The 12,126-nt window shown below is 63.1% G+C and overlaps 1 protein-coding gene across 1 annotated transcript in view; it reads right to left on the bottom strand.

Annotated features, from left to right (window-relative positions):
- The window catches only part of ARNT2 (aryl hydrocarbon receptor nuclear translocator 2), a gene marked incomplete at its 3' end in the record, with an annotated part of 141,015 nt that overhangs the window by 21,001 nt on the left and 107,888 nt on the right, over positions 1-12,126 (bottom strand). The window contains exons 11-12 of the mRNA XM_080808935.1: positions 9,765-9,839; positions 4,428-4,579 (exon numbers count right to left, since the gene is read on the bottom strand). Coding sequence (XP_080665061.1) covers positions 4,428-4,579; positions 9,765-9,839 — 227 coding nt within the window. The remainder of the gene's footprint in view (positions 1-4,427; positions 4,580-9,764; positions 9,840-12,126) is intronic.

Genomic DNA, 12,126 nt, shown 5'->3' with positions numbered 1-12,126 from the left:
TCGTCAGCCTGAGGAAGAGCGCGACCCGCCACCACGGTGTCAGAGGCAGCAGAGACCGCGGCTCTGGGAGAACTGGGATCTGGCGAGGAGATCTGGGGCTCCCTGAGCCTGACCGACTGGACTGAGGCTAACGGTGCCCGTCGCTGGCTGAGCGCCGTCTACACGCCCACCGGGAGGACCCCGAGTGCCCGTCCTGGGGTTTGGAGTTGATTCTACAGAGGAGTGGCGGGAGCGCGTGTGACGGCGACAGCTCCTGGGGCCACATGGGCTGCTCGGTGTGGGCTGGACCGAAGGCAGGGGGAGCTGGTCAGGAAGGGGACGGAGGATCCCCCGACACAGGGCGGAGGTCTCCGCGGGGCACTGGGGAAGAGGCAGGGGAGGATGAGATGGCCCAGAGAGGCTCCCAGACAGAAGCTCTGGGCCCCGTTCTCTGCCAGGTCGTCTTCTGCAGGTGCCTGGGAGGCTGGGACGGGGGACAAGTCCCAGGCTGGGGCTTGGTGACTGGGAGCGCGGGCCCGTCCCTGGCTAAGGTCTGCAGAGATGAGGAAGGTCACCCGCTCTCACAGCCCACTCCTAGGCTCCAGTCTCCTGCAGTCCCGGGGGGTGGGGGGTTGCTGGACTGGGTGGACCCTCACTGAGCATGTGCGGACCGACGGCTGGCAGCGGGCGAGGGACGCCACACGACCAGATGTAGTCGGGGCCTGAGGAAGCACGCAGACCAGCACAGAGAGCATCCGTGGTCACGAAGACCTACGGTGGCCTTGGAACAAGGCCGTCAGGACCTGCCAAGGGAGGGCTTCACAAGCCCCCGAAGACGAGGCGGCACGGGCACCGGCCAGCCGCTGGCTCGCGCGTGTGCAGAAGCACCGGCCTCCGCTCCGAGCCCACGCTGTGTCTCCACAAGACTGACGGGGCCCCGAGCACACACACCGCACGGACACGGGTGCTGTGAGCAGCAGGCAAGACCCCGGACTGTGCTTCCTGCCCTTCTCCCTCCGATGTCATGGGAGGCAGCGCACGGGGCACAGAGACCTTCCTCTCGGCAGCCTCGCACACGTGCTAAGCATGGCACACTCCGTTCTCCAGGCGGTTCCTTCCACACACTCCTGCCCGATGGCAGCATGCCTCTCTGGCCCCGAGCGTGAGCACAGACTGACCTTCCTGCGGCGGTGAGTCTGCCTGCTGCCGGCCGAGCCCAGCCAACACGTGCAGCGGGCCGCGCGGGCTCGCCTCCTGGTCGTCACTGCCCTCTGCTGCCCGCAGCGGACATCTCCCGCCACCGTCACCAGGAAAAGGTCGCCGTCATGTCTGAGGGGGTGTTCTCATCCCCTCCAACCCCACAGGGCTGCCTGGAGCAGCTGTCCTGAGACACGGGACACGGGACACGGCCCGTTGGCCCCAGGCCCCTGCCTCAGAGCTCACAGCAGAGCCTCTGCGGTCCCTGAGGAGGACGGTCCCGCCTGTCCTTCTGGGCCCTGGGGCAGCGCTACTCACGGGAAGGCTGAATCGGAGGCTGTGGGCGGACATGTTCCCTCTCTGCCCCTGCGTCCTCACCGCGTGCCTCTGTCCAGGGAACATGGCCCCTCCTTGGCGGTGGGTGCCCCACGCGTCCTGGAACCTGCCACGGGCCTCTGTCCTCCCGAGGGGCTCTGGGAGCATCCGTCACCAAGAGTACCCAGCCCGGATGGCTGATGCCCGTACAAACATGGGGCTCAATGAGGAACAGTGGAAAGTAGAACAGAAATAAAAACCCAGGAAGGTGGGCTTCACCCGCCCTCTGACCCAAACCAAGAGGACTCTGCCAGATGCCTGGCTAGAATCGGGTCTGAACCCCACGGGGGGCCCAGACACGCTGCAGAGCTGACTCGTGCACAGGCCAGCCTCAGGTCTGAGAGCAGGGTGCAGGCCGTCCCCACGATGCCCTGGGATTCCTCTCATCACCTGGGGGGGGGACAGCCCTCAGCCCCCACAAGCCAGGTAGCGGGCACTCGGCAGCACACAGGTGTGGGGGGACGCGAGGCAGCAGGGCGGATGGGTGACGGGGCTGCATCAGAGACCGGGCGGCTCTCACCGACCCCCCAGCCAGCATGCTGACATGAGAAGAATGAAGGTTCTAGAACTGCACCCAGGGCCCCGCGTCCTAGACAGGTTTGCCCGTCTGCACGGCCGACGGCGGCAGCGGATGTGGCTGCAGAGGGGCCGGGACAGAAGGTGCCAGCGACAGCGTGAGCAGACACTGACTGAGCCAAGCCGGCGTCCTCCCACCGGGGCTCCCACTGCCCCCACCGGCTGCCCCAGGCGTGAGCTCATGGTCACCCCAGCCACGAGGCCCTGGGAGGGAGACGGGCCCGGGGCTGCTGTTGCTTCTCTGCTCTCTCAGCAAGGACCCTCCTCCCCACACGGGGGAGGCCGGCAGTGACAGACCCCCCGGTCATACCGAGTTTACCACGTAGCTGCAAGACCCTCTCGGACACGGGGGAAACACAGCCCGGATCTGCGGCTGCCGCGCGCGCCCGCTCCTCCTACAGCCCAGAACGGCGCGGCCGGAAGACGGAGAAGAGCCAGAGAGCCGGGCAGGCCAAGGAGGCCGAGGCAGAGGGACGAGACGGGTCACACCGTTCGGGGGAATGACCACGATGAGCTGCCCGGTCGCTACGGCGGCTGGGGAAGCGAACGAGCGGAGCCGGGGGCCAAGGCCAGGCTGTGAGGGGGACGAGGGGATGGGGCCCCACGGAGGGCTGGCAGGGCCGGCCGGCAGAGGAAGCCTGGGAGGCCGGGTGCTCCCCGTTCGGGAAGCCGGAGCCGGTGCCAAGTCTCGGGAGGAGCCTGTGGCAGGGCCTAGAGAGAAGCGTGGCCCACAGGAGACGGAGGATGTGCTGGGAGGGCCCGGTCGGCTCCGGGGACCCTCACTCCTGCCACCAGGAGGAGGCAGGACGATCTGCCCGGAGCTTGAGGAAGCAAGCGCACCTCTGGAGTCCACAGTGGTTTGGGGCAGCCCGGGAGGGGCGACCCGGGACACAGTGGCAGGCGCCACTCCATGCATCAACACGGTTCCTGTCAGCCGCGGCCGGCCCCACACGCCAGGTCCAGCCCCGGGCCCGCCATCCCCCGGCACGGCTTCACACGCACCATCTACAGGCAGGACCCAAGGCACGAGGCTGTTCTCCCCACTTCCCAGACAACTGAGCCTTGGACGACACAGCGAGCTGTCCAGCGGGGGCCGGCATCGAAACGCAGGTCAGCCGCGCCGAGGGGCCTCGCGTGAGTGGACCGACTGTCCATCTCGGGGCCTTGTGGGCCAGGAGCAGGGCTGACACTAAGACACAGGGTGGGACTGCCCAGGGAGGAGGCCAGTGCAGGGGGCACCCTGAGGGGAACGCCCCAATCCAGGCAGCTGAGAGACACAACGGGGCCAGAGCCCTGAGCAAGCTGGCAAGCTGTGGTCGCCAGCCGGGGCACCATCACCGGGACGGCTGTCAGAAGAGGAGGGGAGATGGCAGGGGTGACACCTGTCAGAGCTGAGCCTGGGAAGGCACAGGACAGCAGCGCCACGGACCCATGTGGGCACAGAGGGACAGTTTGATGTCAGCTCCTCTCACGCCCTGGCACATGGTGAGGCCCCGACACCAGCTCAGGTAGCCTTGGACGTCATTTTGCCTTTGATCATGCTGGTTTGTTGCCCTTGCGTCCCTCGAGAACAAATCCTGGGAGGCAGCGTGACCTGCCTGTAGCTGGGAGCCTGACCTCCGGCCTCATGGCAGCCCCACGGAAGCGCTGTCACACCCCTTTGCGCGGACAGGGCAGTGAGCTCTGAGAGGTGACCCGACACACAATTCCGGGTCACAGGAAGCGGGGTCGAGCCTGGAGCCCGGGCTCTGGCGGACATGCATGCACACAGGGGCAAGCGGTGAGCTGGGACCACGGCGCCTGGAGCAGGAGGAATGTGTGTGGATGACTGAGCAGCAGGCGGCCCGTGTGTCCCTGTGTTGCCACCCCCCAGACCCCGGGGCTGCCGCAGCCCCAGCCTTGCTCCCCGGCCCTGCTTCCAAAGGGCCAAGAAATCAGGCCCTCGCGGCAGGGATGCCTGGAGCCGGAGGGCACCTGGCTCAGCCCTGCTGGGCTCTGCGTGCCGGGGGCATAGCGAGGCCCAGCAAGCAGGACACCTGCATCAAGGCTAGGGAGTGGGGCAGCCATGGGGGCCGTCCCTCGGGCTTGGGAAGCAGGGGCAGGAGCGTGGCAGGGCAAGGGAGGGGAAGCCGTGACGTGGCCCACAGCCCCCCTCAGCCCCAGGCCTGCTCCTCAGGTCCCGCGGGGACCACCGGCCGTGGGGGCGCCGGAGCCCATGGGGAGAGAGAGCTCCAGCCCCAGACTCAGGAAAGGTGCCCAGACCTGGCTGGGGGCGGGGCGGGGGCACGGTAAGCACGTACTTGACATTGGTGTTGGTGCAGATGACGTACTCCATCTCGTCCGAGTAGGGGTTCTGGAACGTGAAACTGCTGGTGCGGATCAGCATCCACTCGCGCGTCTTCGTGCGCAGCCGGTACATGACCGACAGCACCTGGCCTTTGAGCTTCACCACCTGCCGAGACAGCGGTGGAAGGAGGTCAGTGCCCGGCGGGGGGCGAAGCCCCGGGGGGCTCAGAACGGGTGCACGGGGGGACCGGCAGGCCAGGGACGGGGAACGAGCGCGGCTGGGGGCATTCCCCCATCTCCGGAGCGGGCCGCACTCTGCCACACGCTCAGCGACACCCGCCTTGTATCGGGACCCCTCAGCTTTTTCAAATGGCTCATGACGCTCTATACGCCGAGCGCCCTCCTCTCCCCCCAGGCGGCTAGGGTGCTCTGGGCTGATACCAGCAGCGCCCGCGCCCCCCGCCCACGTTAGGTGCGTGGTTACATTGTCTCGGGGCACTTGCTGCTTCCTACCGCACGGCCGTAACCCTGCGTCTATGCCACAGCGGGGCTTGCACACCACTTCCCGGTGTACATCCTCACCGGGGTGTGACTGCTCACAAAGGTTGAATACCAAGTCCTAGAGAAAGTAAGTCCGCTGCCGCGGATCAGACGACACAGCGGGAAAAGCTCGGAAGGAACCAAGGTCTTGCTTCCGAACTACAACGTGTTTTGCCTGCCCTTGTTCTGCCCTCAGACACACACGATCCAGGCACAAGCAGATGCTGAGCTGTGGGTGTGCATGCACAGAGGTAGCAGGGGTGTGCATGGCGCCCGCGCAGGGGCAGAAGGCACACTCGGCCGGCAGCTCTCGAGGCTGCAGCAGAAACAGGAGAGGCTACGAATGACTGGCGGGTGGGCGGAGGCTTGGGTGTGAACACACGCCCAGGACAAAGCAAGGCGGAGGGGCTCTCCTCCCCGCGGGCCTGAGTACTCCAGATTCTGGGGCTGCTCGGGACAGAGAAGGCTCTGGGCTTGGCGCAGCCGGGCTGACTGACCATGAGTCCAAAGTATGATCAGAGATAAGAACAGGGCCCTGGCCCCAGGGTCAGGGAGGGCCCGTCCGTCCTCCTTAACTCGGTGACTTGGTAGTTTATTTCCGGCTGAATGTCTGTGGACAGCCTACGGACAGGGACAGGAGGGACCTCTTGGTCACCTGAGTCCTGTCCCCCCCACCCCCCCGGCCCTCAGCCCCAAGCTTGGCAGGGAGTGGGCACGTGGAGCAGATTCTGAATTCTCGACAGGCTTTCTGGCCCCATGAGCCGGGCTGACGCAGCCTGGGCACCCACCCTCTTTCGGAATTGCCCCTGGGGAAGCCGGACAGAATGAAACGTGGGGCTTGGACTCCCTGGTGGAGAGCCCGAGCGATAAGGAAACCAGACCAGGGCCCAGAAGGACGCGCACACCGGGTGAGGCGAGGCGGGAGGCTCAGGGGCCACGCCTGGCGGCAGGGCTGTGGTCCCGGCAGGGCTGCGGTCCCGGCAGGAGGCTGGCTCTTTCCTCCCGGGGCCAGGGCTCCAGGCCACATGCCCCTGAGGTCACCATTTCTGAGGGGGTCCCATGGGACTAGACACAGGGAAAACCAGCGGTCACCTTGCCCCCTCTGAGACCTGTGTCCTTGGGTTCCCTGAAGACGCCACACACAGTGTCTGCCCTCACGGAACGCCCGAGACGGTGGGGGACCCCTTAGCTTCCACGAGGCAGACACTTGCAAGGCGCCTTCTGTGCGCGAAGCTGGGCCCTCAGGCGGGAGAAGGAGCAGCGGGAGGGAGCAGCAGCCCCGCACCCTCCCGGGGCCTGGTTCCGACCCAGGTCACCTTGTGTGGGTCTCCCTAGGGCACTGTGCACGTCCGGCATCTGAGCCCCGATGGAGTTAAACGAGCCACCAAGGCCTCCTGACTAAGCCGTGCCTGAGGCAGGTCCGGGATCTGGATCCCCGGACCCCACGGCTTACGGTCTCCACGAGCACCTTGGCCGATGGAGGAGCCCAGACACGGTAGGCCGAGCCCCAGGTCAGAGCCACACCATCAAGAGGACACCGCGGGGTCCAGAGAGGGTTCCTTAGGGAGGGGCGGAAGTCCCGGAGGGCGGGGAGGCGGGGACGCGGTGGGCGAGGGAGGCTCCCTGGCAGGAGGCACACGCTCTGTGCGCGGGAACCCGGGGCGCGGCGGAGGCTGGGGGCTCGGGTGGGGCAGGGCCGCCCCGGGGACCCACCATTGTGCCCCTCAGGGGCCTGTGCCCCTCATCGTGCCCTCCTGGGTCTGGGTCTCGCTGGGTCCCCCCCTTCCACGCGGCTGCCAAGAGAAAGGAAAGCCGGCGAAGGTCCAAGAGCGAGTCAAGGGCAGACTCGTGTCCCCTGCGTGGGCACAGGCCACCCCACCCAACCCAAATTCCTCAGGAACTCGACGGCACTCCGAGGGTCTCACGTCCGGGCCACGCAAATGCTCTGGTTTCAATCCCGAGAGTTCCAAGGCTGACTCCGGGCTGACACAGCTCCCTCGGCACTTCTGCAAAAACAAGCCACTTCCCTCTATCAACATTCGTCCCCCAGTGGCTGGGGCCCAAAGAACACACACGAGGGGCCGAGGCTGGTGCTCCAGGATGTCTCTGCCCGCTGAGCGCTGTGACCACGGGGCCCCCGGCTTTCAGGCGCGGCTCCGGCTCCGGGTCCCGCCTGCTGTGGGCTGGCCGCGCCCCGGGGTGAGAGGTGTGTGAGCCGGCGCCGCAGGATCGGGGGTAACGTTCCTCCTGTCTCCGTCCAGAACCTCCCGGCTTCTGCTGCCGTCGCCACGCGGTCCGGTGGAGAGGCCTGTGTGCACGGTGACAGGAGAACGTGCTGGGAGCGGCAGCTCCGGCCCTCGCTCTGTTAACGCCCTGCTGAGGGTCTCGGGGCAGGCGACGGAAACTCTCTGCGTCCTGCCGTCCACCGTGAAGAGCGCGACTGACGACAGACAGTGAGGAAGGAGGACCGCCCGAGACCGTGTGCGACCAGGGGTCTGCCTGGTCGCCAGCCGTGGAGGGACGCCTGTTGCTGCCAGAGCTTCGTTCCCACAGACCCAGAAAAGGGAAGCTGACCCGGGCCACCGTGTAGCAAAATCTCCAGGCATCTGGCAAAGACGAGGTACGAGGGACGCACTCTGGCCGTGCCTCACGGTTCTCCGTTCACACTGTTCCGGAATGAAAGTCGCCGTCCACTTAGACTGCGTTCTCGTGGGCCGCTCACCCACGAGCAGGCTGCACACGCGGTGGTGGTCACGGGACGTGGGACCTGCCCGCAGGGAGCTGATGTGTCAGTAGACAGGATGGGGTGGGGAGGGGATCAGCGGAGAAACAATTACCAACTGGAACTGTTCTGTAGGAAAAACAGGAGGCTGAGAAGGGGGCTGGGGGCTTTCTTCACTAGCATGGCCGTTGATGGCATCTCTGAGAGGGCAGGAGTTAAAACCCAATCAGTAAGAAGACATCGGTCCTGGGAAGAGTGAGGGCATTGCATTCTAGTCCAGAGGAACACGTGCAAAGGCCCTGAGGTGGAAAATAGCATGATGTGCTCAAGGCACCAGAAGACCCATGTGACCACGGGCCATGAACGAGTGTTGGTAACACACGTGCAGCAAGGGTCACCCTGGGCTGGCAGCAGTGGTACGGAGCTTGGATTGGATTCCAGGAGCACTGGAAAGCCACGGACACGTTTACACGAAGATGTGGCAGAGCTGAATTCATGTCTCCCAAATGGCGTGGGGTGGGCAGGAGCCAAGCAGGGAGCCCAGCAAGGACACTGCCGCGCTGTTGAAGATGAGAGGGGGGCGGCCTGGTCAAGGTTGGTGGGAAGGAGCACAGGGAGAAGGGGCCGGTGGCACATGCCTTTTGGGGGAAGAGGACGTGAAGGCTGCACGTGGGCAGTGAGACCAGAGGAGGAGGGCAGACTGTGTCTTGGTTCTGGGCCTGCGGAAGCGGGGGCACGGGGGGCATGAGGGGGACATGGGCGGCACAGGGGGACAAGGATGGGACGGGCAAGCCTCTGGAGGCCGCGGGGGCTCAGAGCAGGTGTGGCAGGAGCAGAATGTCAGTGACAGTCTGTGCTGTCCCTGGATAAAGTCGCCAAGGGAGACGCTGCAGGGAGAAGGGGAGAGAAGGCAGGCAAGGACCGAGCCCAAGGGGCAGGCGGGGGGCTCAGAGACCACCCAGCACGGGGCACGAACAAAGCAGCAGGTGTCGAGGGGAGCTGGCCATCGAGAGCCTGTCCCATCAGACGACTGAGAGACTATCAGCCCCTCCTAGAACGGATCTCCAAGGCCCGTGTCCTGTAACAAGGCCCGGTCCTCTCTTTCCTGGGGCTCTTGTGAGCCCCCCAAGGTCTCGGAGGAGGAACTTGTTCTCTGCCATCAGGGCCGAGTGTGGGCCCAGGAGGCGACAGGCCCTCAGACTCCCGGGCCTCACGTGCCCACCGTGTGGTCTTAGGCAGTCCTACTTCCCCGAGGCTCCCCTTTCTCTCCCGTGACTCGACGGCGACGATGTCCCCCCAGGACAAGCACACGGGATGCACGCAGGTGTCTGTGGGGCCCGAGCACAACACAGAGCAGGAGCTCGGCACCACACGGTGCCACTCGGGCCGCTCACGGTGGCGACAGGGTGACCCTGAACGACTCAGTGACAGGCGGCCTCCCTCCCGGCTCCCCTCACTGCCCCGCCCAGAGCGCCACCAAGCCTACAATGGTGACCTTAGGCTGCGCCCCCACCTGTCCTCTCCTCCCTGGACCGTCCACAGCTTCCCACGGCACCTCTGTTCCCGGGGTTCCCCACACCTGCTCCCCGTGAACCCGCGGCGTCTTTCAGACCCACTGCTCCGCTCACGGTCCTCGGCGGAGCCCTCCCGGAAACGACGAGGGGAGAACGTCCGCCCCTCCGGGGGGCTCAGCAGCCTCTACCGCGGGCCCCCCCCCACCCGGCGGTAAGTGTCACTCCAGACCAAGGGGCTACATGTGACTCCCCAATAGGCCACGTCCTTCCGCCTCTCTGGGGGCCGGCCACCCATCTGGAATGTTCTGTCGGGGGCGGGCTCATCCTGTCCCCAGTTCCCTCCCCCGGGGGACCCTCCCTGCTTCTTCCCCACACCCCTGACCTCCCATCGTCCGCCCTTTGGACACAGGCACGGCTTCCCGATGGGTCTCCCCTCCCCCTCAACTGGGAGCCCTGGCAGCCAGGCCCCTGACCAATGCCTGCGGCAGCCCCCTTGCAGCCTGCCTGGCGTGTCCCGCCGGCCACCTGCCCGGGCCCCCGGTGCCACAGTAGCCGTCGGCGAGCGCTGGCGGTACCTGCTGAAAGCTCTCGCGCAGGTGGCTCTGGTCCTCGGAGTGGCAGAATTCCAGAATGTCCTTCCCTAGAAGATCCTGAAGAAAGAGACAAGCCGTGAGACCCCACGATTCCCATGGCGGACGTATAGCCGTCGGACGGCCGTGTCCTTACACCCCCTTCGCCCCACGTCCCTCGGTCCCCCAGCGCGCAGGATATCCCTGGGGCGGTGAGGGGGCCCGCTTCGATGCCCTGCCTGCCGTCCTGGGCGCTCCCGCCCACTCCGATCTCGCCAGGGCCCTGGACCAGCACTGCCAGAGGGTGATTTCGTTTCCATTTGCCTTCGAGAGGCAAACCATCACAAATATATTATAATAAACACAAGAAGAAAGCAAATAGCACGAGGACAGACATGCCTGCAGTTGCTGAAATGCGGCCACGGACACCCCCGGGGCCGGACGGTGCTGGGACCCCACGGTAACCGTACCGACTGTCACCCACTTCTTACTCAGAGCACCTGGCACGAGCCCAGGACAAAAACCAGCCAGACTCAGATAAACTGTCGCAAGGCAGCTCCACGCGGGGGACGGGAAAGGGGTCCCGTGGATGAGTCTCAGGCAGCCAAGGAGAAAAAGGACCTTGTTGGCCAGAACCCAAACCCACGACAGCCTCCACGGGAGCGGACACGGACGTGGGCAGCAGGTCTTGTCTGTGCGCCAAGAAGCGTCTCGACGCTCGGGGGTGCGGGTGCGTAAACGAATCTGGAAACACCGCCGGCCGAGGCGACGGTGACCTTGGAATTCGTGTCCCCTCACTCCTCCCAACAATCTCAAGTTTGCATCAAACTAGAGATGTAGAATTACTCGCATGGTTCTCTACTTCACGTTGGACTGTTTCTAGGTCGTCGTCTTCTTCTTTGAACGTTTATTTATTTAAGTAGTCTCCAACCCAACACGGGGCTTGAACTCACCACCCTGACATCAAGGGCTGCACGCTCTTCGGACGGAGCTGGCCGGGCGCCCCTGGACTGTTTCTAGCTCTCAGATAATACGTGTGCTTGAAGTGCCCACATGGACGTGTCCCAGCTTTGTTCCTCAGAACAGAGATCTTTCCCTTCCTTTCTTTTTTTAAAGGTTTCTTATTTTGGAAGAAATTTGAATCTATGTAAAAATTGAAAGGATCATGTGAAAAACCCCTGAATATCCAGTCCCTAGATAGTCGCCTCTGCATTCTTCTATCTTTCGGATGTGTATGAATATGAATATATATAAATGAAAGCCACGGAAGTATACACAAATGAAATATCTTTCGTATCTACAGACACACTGATAAAGCTCTTACTGATTCATTTGGAAGAAGCAGACAGTAGGACACCTGTCTCCAAAGTGTGTATCTCAAAAAAACGACATCCTCCAAAACCCTAACATTCCACATTACACGTAAAAAAAATCAATAATTGTTCGATTCAATCACCTGATATTCCACACATATTAACCTTCCTTCGATTATCTCCCAAATGTCTCCTCTGGTGACCTGTCTTCAGCCCCAGGGCCTGCTGAAGGCTCTCACAACACATCCTGTGATTTTTCTCTTTGGTTTATCCTTTTTTAAAATTTTATTTTTTTATCTGACAGAGAGAAAGAGAGTGAGCGCGTGCGCACACACAAGCAGGGAGAATGGCAGGCAGAGGGAGAAGCAGATTCCCCACCGAGCAGAGAGCCCGACGCGGGACTCGATCCCAGGACCCTGAGATCATGACAGCTGAAGGCAGCTTAACCCACTGAGCCCCCCAGGTGCACTTCTCTTTGGTTTATTTTAATCTAGATTAATTTCTCCTGTCTTTTGGTGTTTCTTCTGATGCTGACTTTAAAAAAAAAGGTCTGGGGGCACCTGGGTAGCTCAGTGGGCTAAAGCCTCTTCTTTGGCTCGGGTCATGATCTCAGGGTCCTGGGATCGAGCCCCGCATCGGGCTCCCTGCTCCGTGGGGAGCCTGCTTCCTCCTCTCTCTCTGCCTGCCTCTCTGCCTACTTGTGATCTCTGCCTGTCAAATAGATGAATGAAATCTTAAAAAAAAAAAAAAATGTCTGGAACAGAGACCTGAAAATATGCCCCTATAGACGCAAGTTCCAAACACATTTGAGAAACAAGGGATTAGGCAAAAATAAGTGAACATCTTTCATGATGTTTCAGAGCCCTTCACGTTAATCTCGTTTTTGAGGTTTGCAAGAAGGAGATGTCCTGTCTGCTGCTCATCTAAGCTCAGTGACTCCCACGGAGCATCTTAACTCTGGTTTGTGAACAGCCAGTGAGACGGGCAGGAGGGTTAGGGCAAAAACCGAAGAGTTAATTGTAAGAGTTAATGCTTTTCTTGCTTTGGAAGAACAG

This window comes from Martes martes, assembly GCF_963455335.1.
Source record: "Martes martes genome assembly, chromosome: 7".
NCBI lineage: Eukaryota > Metazoa > Chordata > Mammalia > Carnivora > Mustelidae > Martes > Martes martes.
Note: the sequence above shows the minus strand (reverse complement) of the source record. Positions and strands in the feature narration are given on the sequence as shown.